Source organism: Chiloscyllium plagiosum, chromosome 11 (genome assembly GCF_004010195.1).
Source record: "Chiloscyllium plagiosum isolate BGI_BamShark_2017 chromosome 11, ASM401019v2, whole genome shotgun sequence".
NCBI classification, from domain to species: Eukaryota; Metazoa; Chordata; class Chondrichthyes; order Orectolobiformes; family Hemiscylliidae; genus Chiloscyllium; species Chiloscyllium plagiosum.
The window spans coordinates 61041727-61061983 of NC_057720.1; the positions used below are offsets into that span (position 1 = coordinate 61041727).

The window sequence follows — 20257 nt, forward strand, 5'->3', positions numbered from 1 at the left end:
TAGTCTAAGAAAAATAAAAAACACAGTGAAATTTTACAGCTGACCTTGGTGAAACCTGTGCAGGGGAGCAGCTAGGTGGTAAGCTTTTAAAGTGTAATCTTATTGTTTTATTTTGTAAATCTGCAATAATGAGTAGAGTGATTTGTTTTTATTGAAATCTGTCTCTTGATTAAACTTTAAAAATAGACAACATAAGTACTAAGTTTTCCTGGAGCAGTGTTTTTACAGCATTAGGATCGTGGTATTTTCTGGGTCTGTAGATTGTTAAGGTGCAACAATAGCCTTTAGTAGAGTGATGTGCTTTTCCTGTTAGATAAGGGAGATGCAGGAGTGTTCCCATGTTACTGATGATTATGTCTCCAGAAAGTGTGTTTGATTGAGAATCCTATCAGATTGCACGGATCAGTTGGCTCAGCAGTTAGAGTAATGAGGAATTTACAGCGGTGTGATGGATGGCAGTTTCAGGAAAGGAGAAAAACTGCAACTACAGTCAGGTAGTTGGGTTACCTCCAGGAAAGGTAGGAGGGGTAGGCAGGAAATGCAGGAGTCTCCTGTGGCTATCCCCATTTCAAACAAGTATGCTATTTTGGAAAATGTAGCAGGTGATGGACTCTCAGGGGAATGTAGTACTGACATCTAGGTTTTGGGTACTGAGACTGGCTCAAATGTAACGAGTATTCCGTCAGGTCCAAGTGATCGATTGTGGTAGGGGACTCTCTAATCAGAGGCACAAACAGGTGTTTCTGCTGCCAACAGTGAGACATCAGAATGGTGTGTTGGCTCCTTGGTGCCAAGATTAAGGATATCTTAGAGAGGTTGCAGAATATTCTGACAGGGGAGAGGGACCAGTAGGAAGTTGTTGTAAGCATGATGGAGCCCTCTGCTCACCAGTCAAAGTCATAACCTTTCCTCTTTCTTTCCACCAAATGTTCTCTGACCAATCTGTGTGTGGTCAGTTTTCAAATCTGCACGGCACCTTTATCTTGTATACGTAAAGTTCCCTCACCTTTGCAGCTTCCCCGAATTTCCCCTGGCCTGTTCTGTTTTTTGTCCCAGTGCACTTAGTCCTGCCCAGAACTGACCCAATCCTAGCACAGCTTGACTAGCGTAGATTTTGTTTCTCATTCCCCTCACTCCAGCCCGGATTATCCAGCACAGATTTGGTGTGGTATCCATAGCTTTCCTCTTGCCACAAATGCTTTTTCAGATTCTTTTACTACTCAACTGGATTGTTTCCAACCTTACTGCGCGAACTACAGATTGTATGTAAAATCTACTCACCACTTTACAAAGCCTTTCTGAGTATCCTGTTCATGACACCAGTTGGTGCGGTAGATTATTTTTTGAAATAATTTGAGGAACAGTAATCAAGGTCAACAATCATTTGTTGAGCCACCATTGGGAGACTCCACCACAGACAAGATTCTGAGGGAGCACTCAAAGGAAACTCTAAGAGAATTCATCAGATATTTATACATTGTAGGTCACATAGACAGTAAATAGCTTGAATTCTAAACAATCTTTGAGACAAAAACTTTTTTCCACATGTTCCAAAAAGTAGCAAGGTCTTATCTCTTGTCTCATCTCATCTCACCTCGTCTCACCACTCTACCTTCTCTGAAGTTGTGTTTGTTCAAGCTGATTGTATTCTTTTTATCTGCAGAAACCAACAACCAGTTTATCTCCCTGCCATTCTGTCTGTACCCATCTCCTACAGCCCTCACCATTCCCCTCCCTCAATATATCTACATCTGTTTGTGATTTTGTAATATAGAAAAGAGAAATTTGAATGCTGGCTGGGCAATTGTTGTTCAGCACCCATTAGAATTATATGCTTTGCTTTATCAGTTAAATATTGTATGCTGTAAAAGTGCAACATAATTGTCTCATCTAAAAATTAATTTCCTGTTCTGTTTTTTGTCAGGTGGTGATTCTGGAATCCTCAAAGCTCCACACAGGGTATTTGCCTCAGTGTTGCCATCCGGTGTTGCTTTTTGCGATTATGGTTTTTCAGATGAGGGAAGTAAAGAGCTGGAAGAACGTTATAAGGAATTGTTGGATTATGAACTACACCCAGCACAGTTGGATAGGGCAGAAGAAATCATGTTAGGTGAGTCATTTATCTTTTTGTCCCATGCAAATATATAACAAACCGTTCCTTTAAAATTGGAGATTTGTTATGGTACTAACAATATATTTGTTTTCATTTGCATTGTTGGATGTGTTTGTATTAAAAGATTTTCCTGCATTAGAACTTCACTTAAGCCTAGTTTTTTAAGTTGGTTGAATAGCTTAATTACCAATAGTGGAGTCTTGCTATAATATTTGATTGACCATTAGAAAATTAATTAAAGGATAAGAAGTTTGCAGACATAGTTGCCTATTATAAATCTTGACATTTAAAAAAAATCTGCTAATAAGAGCTGTACTGATTGGTTGGTTGATATTCACCTTTCTGTGGATAAGTTAGGAAATTGCAACTGTGTCTTTTTGTGTCACGATTAATATTGAAAGACTGTTGCAGATATCTTATCCTTGATCAGTTTCTCCAGGTCAGCATAGCTAAGGTAAGAAAGAGCCAAGAAAAATGTCAAATGAAAATCTGGGAGAAATTGCCATGGATTTTTATAGTGATAGCTCAGTCAGGTTTGAACACTCATCAGCACTACAATAACATTAACAGGTATGAAGCAGTTCTGTTGTATTCTAAATGGTCCACTAACTCCTTGTGTATATTATTCAAGACCATAGTTTCAGGCAAGTACAGCTTGTTAAACTGAGAGGAAATTGCTATTACAAGTGGTAGTGATGATGATGAACAGTATTTTCGATTTAATAATTGCTTGGTATTACAGAACTTAAAAAATATTTTTAAAAGAGGACAAGAAGTAAAAGTTTTTCATCTTGCATCATCAAAACTAAGGTGTAAGAAACAGACATGAAAAAATGTACAGCAGTTTATACAGTGTGAAAGGAGGGGTGCTCATTTGTTTGACCATCATTGGAATAAGATGCAGTAGGAATATTTAACTGCAACCTTAGTTCTTAGACCAGGTTAAATGGACTGATTGGCGAGTATGTTTAGCAGTCTTTATCTTTGGTGGTGCCCTTTTGGCAGTACCCTCTGTGAATGTATTCCTTGCCCTCCCTTCATACCTGCTCATTGGATCTCTCCTTCCCCCTCTCCAACCCACCCCTCTCCTTAAGACTGGCAAACACGTCCTGCCTAATATCTTCGAATTACCTCACTCCAGGATCTATTAGGCCTCCTTCAATCCCAACATTGCCCACTATTGAGCTCTTGTGCTGTGGAGAACTGTGAAGATTCTAGCTGATCAGATCGGCTGGCAGCTCCTCCAAGTAACAGAAGTTATGGCTCAAAGACAGATTTATCAATTCAGTGTGACTTTCTTTCCACATGGTATTTGGGGTTGGGAGGAGTCTGATCTCCTGTAATTTTCTGTTTGTGATTATTTTCTCTGGATGGAATTATATGATCTGTATGAAAAGTATAAGTTATTCTATGTCTTGGTGATTCTCATTGTTGAGTCTTAGCTTCCTATTTGCTGAAGTATCTTCATATATAGATTAGGGATTGCCAAGTAACGATTGTTCTAAGGTCATTAAAAGGACACAACTTAGAAAATACCTACAATTCTAGCTCATGGCTCCAAAATGCCGAGTGGCTTTTCAGCTTCAAGAGCCCATTAACTGTCCGTGAGAGAAAATATAGGATCAGTTTGCATAGATATAAAAAATAATAACAGTAAATAGTCGCTTGTGGGAGTAGTTTGTATGACCCCTAACAATAGTTCCAGGGCAGAGCATTCAAGAACAGATAGATAGGATATGTACGAAATATGCCATGTTAATTGTGGGTGACTTCAATCTACACGTTGACTATGCAAAGCAGATTGGAAAATGTTATTGAGACAATATTTTTAAAGCAATACATTCGAGAGCTAATCAGGGGCAAGCTATTCTAAATCTAATAATAAACAGTAAACTGGGATTAACCAACAGTCTCATGGTAAACAAACTTCTAGGTGACAGCAATTATAACATGATAAAAATTTACGTACAGTTTGAAGGGGAGGAATGCATGTCTCAGATTCGTGTGCACGCCAAAGTCAGCTAAAGTAACCTGGGACACTAGATTAGATTAAAAAGTGGAATAGTAGCAATGACAGATCTTTGAGTAGATATTTACTAACTTCAAAGAAACATTTAATCCAGTGAGAAAGAAATTTTCTTTGAGAAGGATGTATCACCTGTGACTTAATGAGGAAGGTAACAATTGTATCTGATTGAAAGAAACGCCACAAATCTGCAAACAATAATGTCAGAAGATCGCTAAGATTTTGAGAACCAGCAAAAAAAAGAGGGAGAAAAAGTTTGAGGAAAAAACTAGCTAGTAATATGAAAACAGATGGTAAGAGTTTCTTCAAGTATTTAATCAGGAAGTTGCCCAAATGCCATTAACATGGAATTTGGACCCCAAGAAGCCTCATGGCATCAGCTTCGACAGGAATATGGAAACCTCTACTGCTTACTGGTGCCACTCCTGCCTCAGCTGGTGAAGCAGGACTCTTCCATGTTGACTATCAATTGGACACGATGAGATAAATGAGCAGATGTAGGCCATTTGGCCCTTTGAGTCAGCTCTACCATTCAGTGTGATCATAGCTGATCTAATAATCTTCAATTTATTGGCTTATCCTTGTCATCCTTCCCTTATTGATTAAGAACCTGTCAGTGTATTAAGAATTTTCAACAATCATCTGTGGTAAAGAATTCCACAGCTTCGCTACTCTCTGAGAATGCAAAAATCCTCCTCACCTCTGTTTAACTGGGCAACCTCTTAATCAGAGCTTATGCCCTCTGATCCCAGACTGTCCCAAAAAAGGCAATAATCTCTCAGCACCTACCTTATCAAGAAACCCTAAGAATCTTATATGTTTCAATCTGATGTCTAGTCATTCTTCTAACCTCCAATGAATACAGGGCCCATCAGCTCAAATCTCTTTTCATAAGAAAATCAGTCCCTATCGGAGTCAATCTAATTAACGTTGTCTGGCTGTCTTGTCTGTTTGCTTAGAGTTTACAACAAGATCTCCTTCAACCTCTTTCAAGTCTGGCTGTTAGACACACTACCGCTCTGCCATTCCTACGTTCCAATCAGTTAATCTGAACTATCAACATGTTTTCTCTCTTCTCACCCTCCCACCACGCACCCCCTCCCCACCTAACCATCCAATAGCATGCATGCTGCCCCATTCACGTTTCTCTTCAGCTCTTATGAGGTGTCATCTAGACTTGAAACATTAGCTTGCTGTGTCTCCATGGATGCTGCCTGATCTACTGTGATCTCCAACATTTGTTGTTTTCACTCCTATTTCTTATGCCTTATCAGTAAGGGACCCAAAAAGGTTATGGGGAAAGGGCAAGAAAATGCTTGTGAGGAATGTCAGATCAGCCATGATTCTATTGAAGAGCCTAGTCCTGTTCATATTTTTAATGGTCCTGTGGTCTTTTCCAGTGTTGACTACAATATACAAGAATACGCTGGGGGTCACTTAGATCAGTTGGCTGGTTTATGCTGCAGACTGACACCGACAGCAAGTGTTCAATTCTCACACCAGCTGAGATTACCATGAATGACTCTTCTCCTCAGCCCCTCCTATTGCGTGGTGACCCTGAGGTTAAACCATTACCAGATCTCTCTCTGATCAGAGTATAAACCTATAGTCTGGTAAGACTAGAGTGACTTTACCTTATATTACCTTACAAGAATATAATGGAAATAAAGATTCTCCCCACTTCAAGCTATTAAAGTAGGATCTTGAAGTTAAATTTCAATAAGGACAAGTCTTTCTATTAACCTTTTACGAATGTTCAACAATCTCCAAACCAATTTGTTCTATTGTTTCTAGAAACTTTAATCAGAACTTCCAAGCTCAGCAAGGGTGTAAAATGCAATGTTACATGTCTCATTATGGGGAGACAATTTAGGCAGTGAATCCAAGATACCTTCATTAAAGTTGAAAGTTCCATGTTGTATATTTAATAAATATTCATTTTAATTTGTAGCTGTATGTGAATACAGAATATGCTTCTATTTACGATTCATTCAACTTTTTTTCATTTTGTTTTGTGCTTGGATGCAACAACTGCAGAAGAGTTGGGGACCGAAGGACTCCAAGGTAAAATTTAACAGAATCAACAAATGGGAATCATGAGTCTTTCATTAGTCAATGTGAAGAGTGAGAAATATTATACATATAAAATAAATTTTCTATGGATTTCTAGGTAATGGTGACAGTTTTCAGATGGTAAAAATTAAGATGTCATACTGAAGGTACAAAATGTAGTGTCCTGAAACAGTGCAAGTTACTTTCATGTAATTTGATAACTGTGTCCTCAAATATAATTTTAAAAACTACACTTAACATGGTTGTATACCTTTACATGGTATAGAATCGCTATTGTCATTCAGTGTGAAACAGTCTATTATAAGTTGCAGATTTTGGAAATTTTACTTAAATTATTTTACGGTGATCAATGTCAGAGTTTAAGGATAGTGGGGATTTTAAAGTTTGGTTTGATGTTTATAACTTGGATATAAATTTCATTCATGTCTTTAAATCTGAGTTAATTCTGTTCAGAAATGAACCATATCACTCAGGTTTTACAGCTTTACTCCATTTGAACAGACCCTTTTTCAACATTGCAGGTCGTTACAGTTGGTCTTTACTGGCATTCCTTAGGTTAATGTCCTCAGCCCACTATCTTCAGCTTCCCTGCCACTGATCTTCCCTCCATCATAAGATCAGCAATGAACGTTTTGCATAATGTTCACCAATTGTGATCCCTCAGATACTGAACCGATTTCTGTCCAAATGCAGCAAACCCTGGACAACATTTAGGCTTGGCCTAATACTAGCAGGAAACATTTGCACCACACAGTGTCACGTAGGGACTATCTCCAACAGAAGAGAATAAAATAATTTCTTCTTGACATTAAATAGCATTCCCATTGTTGAACCACCTACTATCAAATCCTGGAGTTACCATTGACCAGATATTGACCTGGACCATCCGCATAAATACTGTGGCTTCAAGAACAGGTCAAGGCCTGGGAATTATGCAGAGAATAACTCAACTGCCCAGTGCCTGCCCACCATCTGCAAGGCACAAGTCAGAAGTTGATGGAATACCCTCCATTTGTCTTGATGGGTGTAACTCCACCACCATCCATGCCAAAGTAGCTAGCCTCATCCACCACCTTCAACATTTACTTCCTCCAGAATGGCAGCAGTGTGTACCATCTTCAAGATGTACTTCAGCAACTCACCAAGGCTCCTTTGGCAGCACCTTCCAAGCACAAAGTCTCTATTACGAGAAAGACAAAGGCACCAGAGAATGAGAGTATCACTATCTGCAAATGCACTTCCCTCCTGACTTGGGACTGTATTGCCTGTGCTTCCTAATACTGCGTAAAAATCCTAAACTCCCTCTATTTAGCACTGCCAATGTATTTCCATTACATGATCCTCAGTAGTTCAAACGGCAGTTAGGGGTGGACAATATGTTCTAACCCAGCCAGCTGCACCTGCTTCCCACAAATGAATAATAAGAATGATTCACAGATTGAGACCATAGATATCAAATTCAACTTCACTAGTTTGAAAGCAATCCATGTTAATGCATCCCCTTGTCCCTTTCTCATAATTTAAAAATGATCACCCATTTTCTTAAAAGTCATGGAACCAAAATGGCACAGAAATAATCCGTACAGTCAGTTAAGTCTGTTGGTTCAGTGTAGAGCATTCCAGTCAGTCCCACAGTCTATCCTCATGGTACTGTTTATTTCTCTCATGTGCACATTAACGTTTCCTTTGAAATTACTGATGCCTCCAATTCCACCATCTGGGTAACAGATTCTAAGTCATTACAACTCACTACTTCATAATTTTTCCTCACATCCCTCTCAGCTTCTATTCCCCCAAACCTTAACTGTATGAATCCTAGATTTTATACTATCAAATAATAGGAACAGTTTTTCATGATTTACCTCAGCTACGCATGTCATAATCTCATAATCCTCAATCAAACCTTCACTTCAATTACTTATACTGTAAGGAAGACAGTTCCACCTCTAACTGGCTCAGAGGTAGGGATAATCCCAGTGTACCACTAGATTATTTATGACCTACTGTAATTGATTTGTATCATATGGATTGTCAGCCATAACTTTCTATTTGATATCAAGTGCATTTTGAAATTCCTCTCTCTCCTTTATATAGCATTAACCCAATTGATAGTGTGTAACTTAAATCGCCCCAATATTAGTACTCTAGATATCGTGCATATCTCTAATTTATTGCTGATATATTCCTCAATCTATCAGTATTTGGAGGCTTCCTGGAAACCCCAGTTGTGTGGTTATTATTATTTTGCTTCTCAGCTCTAACCAATGCTGTCTTATCCTGATGGACATTCTCTCTTTCAACCATACAAGTCTTCCCTAATCAGTCCGATTACCTTGAACCCTATACACTTTTATTCTATTCAATCTTTTCTGAACATTTATATCCTCATATAGTAAGTGTCCAGCCTTAAACATTTTTGCCATATGGCTATTTGTACTTGTAGTTCACTAATTATACCATGCTTTGTATGTTTGCACATTGCACATCTGCGTTTGTATTCTTCACAGTCAGCTCCTATTTAAAATGGCATTGCTTCCTTCCCTAATGTTAGCAAACACTTTAAGCATTTTATTTCTCTTTTCTACTTCTTAGAATAAAAAAGATCAGGCATGCAATTTCTGTCACTATCCCATGTCAATATGTTATTATTTAGGGAATTTTTCTGGAGAGAGGTTGCATTAACTGCCAGCATCAATAATTTTGATGGTCCTGTGTCTCTTAAGAATAATAATTCCTATCGAAGCAGACAAGAATGAAATTATGTCGCCTTAAAACAAGATCTTTCATAGTTTCATGCACTCCACCTCAAAATACTGGAAAACCTGTTTAGCCACTGAGGCAGTATTTTCTGGAGGAGCATTTGGAAGCCTTACAAATATTGTAGTTTTGCATTTTAATTTTCAACACTCACCTTTTGCATGTTCTTTAATATAACAAAGGTAATAGGTTGTTGTCCTGAATCAACCTTAACCTATAGGATTACCATTCCAAGGAAGGTGTGTTTCTTTTCCTGATCCACTTTCACTCTTAATAGCTCTGTTATCTCTCTAGTTACTCTGTGGAACTTATTACTAAACAGCATGTGAGACAACTTAGTCGTTTGCTATTGCAGTTGCCTCCTTTATCTTAGAAGCTTTATGGTCTTCTAGATTGGATCTCATTCCCAAAGGCTCACTATTTTTAAATTTTTCAATTAGCATAATCTCTCTACAGTCTTCAAAATCTGGTTCAGTCTTCATTGACCTATATCAACTATGAAACAAAATGCTCCTAGTACTTAGGCTTACAACTTTCTCTGCAGCTTTAAGATTCCTCCTTGGACCTAATACAGTGTTGAACTTGTTTTGTTCATTAGAGAGACTCACTTTTTCTGTTAGAGTTTTATGCTTTAAAGAATATCCTGTGCATTCAATACTCCCCTGGTATTCATGGGTGATAGTAAAGTACAGTTAAGAGATTTGATACTTGATTGTATTGGGAATAAAGTTAGTTTTGACTAATCAGAGTTCTGTTTTCAATGTTTAAAGATAAAGATCTGTCAAAGAGAGCAGGAGGTCAATACGCCTCAGAAGGGTTTAAGTACAAGGGTAAGTTACAAATAGCTGCTGTTGCTAACATAAGTTTTTGCTGGAGCATTTGCTATATTTAAGTTTATCTTCCAGTCTTCTAAAAATACCATTTCACAAGGCATTCAAACGAAATCATCAAAGGTGGGCTTAAAAATCAGAGAGATTCTATCTTCCCCGAGCTAAAGTATTGCGTGCACTTTCACTTTTTGAAGTATTACAGAAGGACAGAACTACCGTATATACTGAAGTAAAAGTCGATTTCATGTAAAGGTCGACCCCCTATTTTGGGCCAAAAGGTCTGGAACTTTCCATATATCTAGGTCAAGGTTGAACCTAGTTCTTCAACATTTGTGAGTCAAGGTGTTATCCTGTACATAAATGTTTTTTTTTTAGATTACATTACAGTGTGGAAACAGGCCCTTCGGCCCAACAAGTCCACACCGACCCGCCGAAGCGAAACCCACCCATACCCCTACATTTACCCCTTACCTAACACTACGGGCAATTTAGTATGGCCAATTCACCTGACCCTGCACATCTTTGGACTGTGGGAGGAAACCGGAGCACCCGGAGGAAACCCACGCAGACACGGGGAGAACGTGCAAACTCCACACAGTCAGTCGCCTGAGGCAGGAATTGAACCCAGGTCTCAGGCGCTGTGAGGCAGCAGTGCTAACCACTGGGCCACCGTGCCACCCATGTTATGATGAGAAAATTGTTTTTTCATGCTATAATGTGTTTTGATTTCCAATTCGCACCAGTTTGGTGCAAAAATTTAAGATGCATTAAGGTCAGAATCAGGTGACAGCCTCTCTTTGTGTGCAGCTCAGCTGAGATCATTTCCACTTGTGAAATACAGTTATATTACTGTAACTCGTGTTTTTCTTATTTATTTGTTTAGAGATCATTTGGGCTTCTGCTAATGTTAAGGTATTTTGATCTGTAGCATGAATTTAAGCCCCTCAAAAGTAGTAACCATATGATAGTTGACCCCATAAATTTAACCTTAAAGATAGTCTAAAAACATTGACTTTTACACGAGCATATACAGAGCATGTTCATCCTGATGTTCTAAGTTGAATCTGTTCAGTAACAGGACTTGATGGTGTCATGATTTGGAAGGCTCAAGAAGCTTTCTATTTCAAGGATCTGATTGCTTGTGTCTTTTAATCACCTAGCCCATAAGAAAGGCCTACAGTCATATCCCCTCATGACCAAATATAGTTAAAACAATTTACATTAACATACTAACCATCTTTGTTTCAAATTAGAGTGAACAGATGTGTGAATTATGGCCCAAGATTAACTTGTGTCTGTTACTATGTGTTCTTTTGCTTGATTTTGCATGCAGACAATGACATCTGACCTGATCATTGCCTGTATGCAAGAAATGGATGCCTGATACCAGGTGTGGTGGATACTATTTAAAGGCAGCTGGTACTTCTTAATAGGAGGTACACAATGGCTGCACCCATGTAGAAAGTGTCTATAATGTGAAATTGCTGAAGCTGGTCAAGAGTGGCAGTAATATTCTCAGATGCTGTGCTGGAGAATTTACTGCAGCAGAAGGAAAATTCTATATGAGCTGTTAATGGGTGGAGTGGACGGAGACCGTGACAGGAAGCCTCCCAACATCTAATGCCAGGCGGTAAGCAGACAAAAGGCTTGCATTTATATAGTGCTTTGCACAACTAACAAATAATGCAATGTACTTGACAACCAATTAAATACCTTTTGAAGTGTACGTACTGTTGCAATGTAGGAAATACAATATGCGCACAAAATCTCAAACAGTATGCAATAATGATTTGGAGATGCCGATGTTGGACTGGGGTGTGCAAAGTTAAAAATCACACAGCACCAGGTTATAGTCCAACAGTTTTAATTGGAAGCACACTCGCTTTCGGAGCGACGCTCCTTCATCAGGTGATAGTGGAGGGCTCAATCCTAATGCGCAGAATTTGTAGCAAAAATTTACAGTGTGATGTAACTGAAATTATACATTGATTGTCTGTTAAGCCTTTCATCTGTTAGAATACAGTGATAGTGAAACTAACAGATGAAAGGTTTAACAGACAATCAATTTTTCAATGTATAATTTCAGTTACATCACACTGTAAATTTTTGCTATAAATTCTGCGCGTTAGGATTGAGCCCTCCATTATCACCTGATGAAGGAGCGTCGCTCCGAAAGCTAGTGTGCTTCCAATTAAACCTGTTGGACTATAACCTGGTGTTGTGTGTTTTTTAACAGTATGCAATAATGATGTGAGCATCTGTTTTTGTAATGCCAATTAAGTAATAATTATCAGTCAGTACAATGGGGATGATTCCCCTAATCTTCTTTGAAATAGTACTTTTCGATTTTTTACACCCAGCTGTGAAGGCAGATGGGACCTTGGTTTAACGTCTCATCTGAAAAACAGCATTTCCAATAGTATAGCACTTTCTCAGTACTGTCCTATGGTGTCTTCTTTGAATTTTATGATCAAGTACAGAGTGAGATTTAGTCATTTGCAAAAGTTTAGCTTCATGGGAGGTTGTGTTGGAAGAAGAATCATAATGTGACTAGAATTGTCTAGTTAAGAACAGTCTTCTGACAAGAGCCTCATTAGATGCTTAATTCATGCTATTCTCGTTACCTGCAATCTGCCAGAAGCATTGCAACCTATTTCATTTAGTATTGTTCACATCAATTTGCACAATTACACATTTCATAGCTACAACTCCTATCGCCTATGCAGACACAGTGGCAGCTATTGAATGATAATATCACCCAAGGTTTTTTTTTGCCAAAGAAATGAGTGACTTCTACTAGGCAGCAAACTGCCATCACAGAAGGAGCAATGCGAATATATAGCCTTCTCCCCTGTTTGGAACATGCTTCTGGCAAGAATGAGATGAGACAGAATGGAAGCAATGGTCCTTGCAATACTGGGGGTATACTAAGTTGGGTTTTATACTTAAACCTCCTCTTCAATTCTTCAAAGTCATACTCAATCTTCATGACAAGATGCAAATGTTTCAACCTATACCCCTCTGCCTTTTTGCTTTCTTCACCATTCTACTTAAATCCCAATAACCTTTCCATTTCAGCTTCCTAGATTGTGAAAAAGTCTTGCAGTTAATGCATAGTAATGATGAGTGATAATGAACATGCACAACCCCTTGATTTCACTCTCACTGGTATGATCTCAGCTGCAGACATTTGTACAATATATAGGCTGTGTTAAAGGAAGAATCTGCATGTAGCTTACCAGATATAAGCAGGATCAATTCAACCTGGCTAGTTATTGTTCCATCCATCTAATCCTGAATATCAGAAATATGATGGAAGGTGTTATTGATAGTAACCTTTGATTGCACTTACAAACAAATATGTTGATGTATGGTTTGGGCTTCTTGGCTGCTGATTCAATTTGGCTTTGCCAAAACAAGGATTTTAAAAAATCTGAACTTCAAATGTGAGGTGAGAGTGTAGTTGTTGACATCATCAAAGCAGCATTTGATTCGATGAAGTTACAACCAGCACAAAGGAAGTTGATTGTGGCTGTTGGTGACCAATCATCTCTGCCCAAGATATTGCTGCATGAACTCATCAGGGTCGTTTCCTAAATCAAGCTATCTTTGGTGATTCATTAATTACGTTCACTCCATCATAAGGCCAAAAATGAGAGTGTTGCTGCTGATTGCACAATGTTCAGTTTCAGATGCTGTTCATCAAATTTTGATAATCACACAACACCAGGTCTATAACCTGGTGTTGTGTGATTTTTAACTTTGTACACCCCAGTCCAACACCGGCATCTCCAAATCATCAAATTTTGAAGCAGTCTGTCATCATATGCAGCAAGAAGTGAACAGCATTGAGTTTGCATTGATTAAAAAACAGAAAATATTTGCAATACAGGCAAATAGACCAGGCAAGAACCCTCTCTGATGAGAGAAAGTCTAAACATTTCTCCTTGATTTTCAATAACTACTGTTATTTTGCCAACCATCAACACCTCAAGGTTATCATTGACCAAAACTTGAACTGGACTATCCATATAAATATTGTAATTATAAATCAAAGGCTGGAAATTCTGTGGTAGTAACTCATCACCTAACTTGCCAAAGCCTTTCCATCATTTACAAGTCAGGAATGAGATATAAAATGCCACAGATGGCAATTGGGTGCAGCTCCAATCACTCTTGAAGCTCAACACCACTCACTTGACTGGTACCTTATCCACCACTGATGCACAGTGGCAGCAGTGTATGTTCATTTGCAAGATCTGCTGCCAAGGATCTTTTGACAGCATCTTCCAAACTCACGACCTTTAATGCCTAGGACAGGATGAGCATATGCATAGAAACACCACCACTTATACATTCCCCTTCACATCACACACAATTCTCATTTGAAACTGCATCGCTGTAACCTCGGATAAAAATCCTGTAATTCCTTAACAGGACTGTGGGTGTGCCTACACCATGTATAGTACAGAGACTTAAGAAGACAGCTTTCAGCCACTTTTTCGAGTGCAGTTAGGAATGGGGAACAAATAGTGGCCAAACCAGTGATGCCCACATCATATGAAAGAATAAATAAAGAATAAGAATATAATGACAGAGATGGGAAGGGATAGCAATTGGTATCAACTCACCAGAGGGTATTTTCTGGTATTTTTTTCTTCTGCAGAGGACTTGGGGTATGAACTTCAATAATTCAAGCTTCTGAAGTAGACTAATGGACTTAGACCAAAATAAAATTGATACCCTCGGAGACTTTGTCTAAAGCACATAGACCATGTTGAATAACATAGATGAGTCCACCTCCAAATTTGTGCACAGTGTGCAGCCTGTCTTCCTGAATGGAATATTTGCTCACCTTAACAAGTATCACAGTGTAACTCACCCTTCAGTGTGCTATATGGAGGAGAAGCTTATTGCTACTACAGTTAACACGCTGTCAGTGTCCTCGCTATTACCACTCAGCTTAGCTGCTCAGACTGCTGCAGCCCAGGCCCTGTATTACTGCAGCAAGGCATCACTACTCTTATACCCAATCCTTCTTGTTATGAAGGCCAGCATGCCATTAGCTTTCCTCACCGCCTGCTGCACCTGCATGCCAACCTTCCGCTACTGTTCCACCATGACACCCGGGTCATGTTGCACGTCACCTTTTCCTAAGCTGCCACCATTCAGATAATAGCCTTCTGTTTTTGCCACCAACGTGTATAGCTTCACATTCATCCACATTGCATTTGCCAAGTATTTGACCATTCAGCCAGCCTGTCCAAGTCACACTAGAGCCTCTTAGCATGCCCCCTCACAGCACAGACTGACACGCAGCTTAGTGTCATCTGCACATTTGGAGATATCACATTCATTTCCTTCGTCTAAATCATTAACATAGGGAACAGCTGGGGTCCTGGCATTGAATCCTGTAATACCTCACTCACCACAGCCTGCCACTCTGAAGAAAACCTGTTTACTCCAAGTCTTTGCTTCCTGTCTGCCACCCAGTTCTCTATCCATGTTAATACATTATCTCCGATACCATAAACTTTAATTTTGCTGACTAATCTCTTGTCATAGAAATGTATAGCACGAAAACAGACCCTTCGGTCCAACCCATCCACGCCTACCAGATATCCCAACCAAATCTAGTCCCACCTGCCAGCATCCGGCCCATGTCCCTCCAAACCCTTCCTGTTCATATACCCATCCGAATGCCTTTTAAGTGTTGCAATTGTACCAGCCTCCACCACTTCCTCTGGCAGCTCATTCCATACACGTACCACCCTCTGTGTGAAATGGTTGCCCCTTGGGTCTCTTTTATATCTTTCCCCTCTCACCCTAAACCTATACCCTCTAGTTCTGGACTCCCCTGCCGCAGAGAAAAGACTTTGTCTATTTATCTTATACATGCCCCTCATAATCTTGTAAACCTCTATAAGGTCACCCCTCAGCCACCGACACTCCAGGGAAAACAGCCCCAGCCTGTTCAGCCTTTCCTGTAACTCAGATCCTCCAACCCTGGCAATATCCTCGTAAATCTTTTCTGAACCATTTCAAGTTTCACAACATCTTTCCAATGGGAAGGAGACCAGAATTGCACGCAATATTCCAACAGTGGCCAAACCAATGTCCTGTACAGGCGCTACATGTCCTCCCAACCCCTGTAGTCAATACTCTGACCAAGAAAAGGAAGCATACCAAATGCCGCCTTCACTATCCTAATCTACCTGCGACTCCACTTTCAAGGAGCCATAAATCGGCACTCCAAGATCTCTTTGTTCAGCAACACTCCATAGGACCTTAGCATTAAGTGTATAAGTCCTGCTAAGAATTGCTTTCCCAAAATGCATCACCTCACATTTATCTGAATGAAACTCCATCTGCCAATTCTCAGCCTATTGGCCCATCTGATCAAGATCCTGCTGTAATCTGAGGTAACCTTCTTCGCTGTCCACTACACCTCCAATTTTGGTGTCATCTGCAAACTTACTAACTGTACCTCTTATGCTCACATCCGAATCATTTATATAAATGACAAAAAGTAGTGGACCCTTGTGGCACTTCATTGGTCACAGGCCTCCAGTCTGAAAAACAACTCTTCACCACCACCCTCTGTCTTCTACCTTTGGGCCACTTCTATATCTAATTGGTAGTTCTCCCTGTATTCCATGAGATCTAACCTTGCTCACCAGGCTCCCATGGGGAACCTTGTTGAACGCCTTACTGAAGTCCATATAGATCACATCTACCGCTCTGCCCTAATCAGTCCTCTTTGTTACTTTTTAAAAAAAACTCAATCAAGTTTGTGAGACATGATTTCCCAAGCACAAAGCCACGTTGACTATCCCTAATCAAACTTTGCCTTTCCAAATACATGTACATCCTGTCCCTCAGGATTCCCTCCAACAACTTGCCCACCACCGACATCAGGCTCACTGGTCTATAGTTCCCTGACTTGTCCTTACCAACCTTCTGAAACAGTGACACCACGTTAGCCAACCTGCACCTCACCTGTAACTATCAATGATACAAATATCTCAGCAAGAGGCCCAGCAATCACTTCCCTAGCTTCCCAAAGACTTCTAGGGTACACCTGCTCAGGTCCTGGGGATTTATCCACCTTTATGCGTTTCCAGGCATCCAGCACTTCCTCTTCTGTAACATGAACATTTTTCAAGATGTTGCCATCTATTCTCTTACATTCTATATTTTCCATGTCCTTTTCCACAGTAAATACAGATGCAAAATATCATTTAGTACCTCCTCCATTTTCTGCGGCTCCACAAAAAGGCCACCTTGCTGATCTTTGAGGGGACCTATCCTTTCCCTAGTTACTCTTTTGTCCTTAATGTATTAGTGAAAACCGTTTGGATTCTCCTTAATTCTATTTGCCAAAGCATTTTGCCCTCTCGATTTCCCTCTTAAGTATACTCCTACTGCCTTTATACTCTTCTAAGGATTCACTGAATCTATCCTGACATATTCTTCCTTCTTTTTCTTAACCAAACCCTTAATTTCTTTAGTCATTCAGCATTCCCTATACCTACCAGCCTTTCCTTTCACCCTAACAGGAATATACTTCCTCTGGACTCTCATTATTTCATTTCTGAAGGCTTCCCATTTTCCAGCCATCCCTTTACCAGCGAACATTTGCCCCCAATCAGCTTTTGAAAGTTCTTGCCTAATACCGTCGAAATTGGCCTTTCTCCAATTTAGAACTTCAACTTTTAGATCTAGTCTATCCTTTTCCATCACTATTTTAAAACGAATATAATTATGGTCGCTGGCCCCAAAGTGCTCCCCCACTGACACCTCAGTCACTTGCCCTGCCTTATTTCCCAAGAGTAGGTCAAAGTTTGTACCTTCTCGAGTAGCTACATTCAATGTAGCTGAATCAAAAACATTTCTTGTACATACTTGACAAATTCTTCTCCATCTAAACCATTAACACTATGGCAGTCCCAGTCCATGTTTGGTAAGTTAAAATCCCCAACCATAACCACCTATTATTCTTACAGATAGCTGCGATCTCCTTACAAATTTGTTTCTCAATTTCCCTCTAATTATTAGGGGGTCTATAATACTATCCCAATAAGGTGATCCTCCCTTTCTTATTTCTCAGTCCACCCAAATAACTTCCCTGGATGTATTTCCAGGAATATCCTCCCTCAGCACAGCTGTAATGCTATCCCTTATCAAAAACGCCTCTTCCCTCTCCTCTCTTGCCTCCCTTTCTATCTTTCCTGTAGCATTTGTATCCTGGAACATTAAGCTGCCAGTCTGCCCATCCCTGAGCCATGTTTCTGTAATTGCTGATATCCCAGTCCCATGTTCCTAACCAGGCCCTGAGTTCATCTGCCTTCTCTTGCATTGAAATAAATTTAATGTATTAGTCCTACCTTGTCCCTGCCTGCCCTGACTGTTTGACTCACTTCTGTTCTCAACTGTACCAGTCTCAGATTGATTTCTTTCCTCACTATCTCCCTGGATTTCCCCCCCCCCCCCCCGTCATTTTACTAGTTTAAATCCTTCCACCCAGCTCTAGCAAATCTCCCTGCCAGTATATTAATCACCTTCCAATTTCGGTGCAATGCGTCGTTCTTGTACAGGTCACTTCTACCCCAAAAGAGATTCCCATGATCCAAAAATGTGAATCCTTCTCCCATACACGAGCTCCTCAGCCATGCATTCATCTGCTCTATTCTCCTATTCCTGCCCTCACTAGCTCATAGCACTGGGAATAATCCAGATATTATTACTCTCGAGGATCTCCTTTTTAAATTCCTGCCCAACTCTCTGTAATCTCCCTTCAGAATCTTCTTTTCCCTTCCTATGGTTGCAATGTGGACAATGATGTCTTGCTGACCCATCTCCCACTTGAGAACATTCTGCACCCTGTCTGAGACATCTTTGATCCTGGCACCAGGGAAGCAACACACCATTCTGATTTTTCGCTGCTGGCCACAGAAACATCCGTCTGTAACTTGGAAGAGGGAGTCGCTAACACAGTTGATCTCTTGAAACCCAACGTATCCCTTTTTGCATTAGAGCCAGTCTCAATACCAGAAACTTGGCTGTTCGTGCTACATTCCCTTGAGAATCCATCATCCCCTACATTTTCTAAAACAGCATCCTTTTTTGAAATGGGGATAGCCACAGAAGACTCCTGCACTAACTGCCTACCTCTCTTACCTTTCTTGGATTTAACCATCTATGTGACTGTATCTGAGACTTTTCCCCCCTTCCTATAATTGCTATCCATCACATACCATTGCTGTTGCAAATTCCTCATTGCCTCTAACTGTCTTTCCAACCGATCCATTTGATCTGATAGGATGCGCAACCAACAGCATTTATTGCAGATATAATCCACAGTAACCTGTAAATTCTCCCACATCTGACGAGAAGCGCATATCACTCTACTAAAGGCCATTTTTGCTCCTTCATAATCGCCAGACCCAGAAAATAACACCTTCTTATTCCTCTACAAAACACTGCTCCAGGTTAAAACTATTCACCGTGCTGTGACTTCACCCAAACAGTTCCTCCAAGATCAGTTGTGAATTTCACCGTTTGTTGATTTTCCCAGATGCACTCCGATGTCCAGCGAATTCAAACAGCAAAGGCAGTAACTGTGCAGGTTCACTGTGGTGTCAGTTTTTCTTTCTCTCTCTCTCTTTCTCTCTCTCTCTCCTGCACTGACCTCACCATGTGCTTCCTTTGTCTGTACCTCTTCCTTTGTAAAACTGTTGTTGTTTTGACTTTGTTTTTCCCTAAGTTCCAAAACAATGCAACAGCATATGAAACAGTAATTGCTGCTCCTGGAATTTGAGGAAATCACCTCCAACACCTAAAATACCTTAAAAAAGGAGTAGCTGTTACAGCCAGAAATTTTCCCGTCCTCCATTTCGGATTACCCAGAATCTGAACCTTGTCAAAAGTCTTCTGAAAGCCTAGATACACAACATCTATCGATTTACCATTGTCTATTTGACTGATCGCATCCTCAAAATATCAGAAGATTTGTCAAGCATGATTTCCCTTGAGTGAATCCATGCTGACTTGGACCATTTCTATCGCTGCTTTCCAAGTTAACTTAAGCATTTTCCCCACCACTGATGCCAGGCTAACCAGTGTATATTCCCCATTTGCTCTCTCTTTCCTCTTTTAAAAGGTGAGCTTACATTAGCTACCCTCCAGTCCATTGGAACTCTTCCAGAGTCTATAGAATGCTGGAAAATAATCACCAGAGCCCTTTCATTATCTTAACCAGTAACACTGTATGGAGACCACAAGTCTCTCAATGAACATCTGTAGCGTGTAGCTGTCAATCTCTTTTGGCCAACTTGTGTCAGCTAAAAAGCCACAGTTGGCCATCTTGTCAACGTTAGTCATGGGCTACCACAACAAATGAATATATTTGAGGAGTATGATCCCGTTCACCTGACAAAAATTGCAGGGCTCTGATTG

The 20257-nt window shown here is 40.0% G+C and overlaps 1 protein-coding gene across 1 annotated transcript in view; it reads left to right on the forward strand.

The window, feature by feature from the left end:
* odr4 (odr-4 GPCR localization factor homolog) overlaps positions 1–20257 on the forward strand; it is a 117574-nt gene that overhangs the window by 85123 nt on the left and 12194 nt on the right. Inside the window, exons 13-15 of the mRNA XM_043699510.1 lie at positions 1925–2110; positions 6177–6203; positions 9740–9799. Of these exons, the coding sequence (XP_043555445.1) occupies positions 1925–2110; positions 6177–6203; positions 9740–9799 (273 nt within the window). The remainder of the gene's footprint in view (positions 1–1924; positions 2111–6176; positions 6204–9739; positions 9800–20257) is intronic.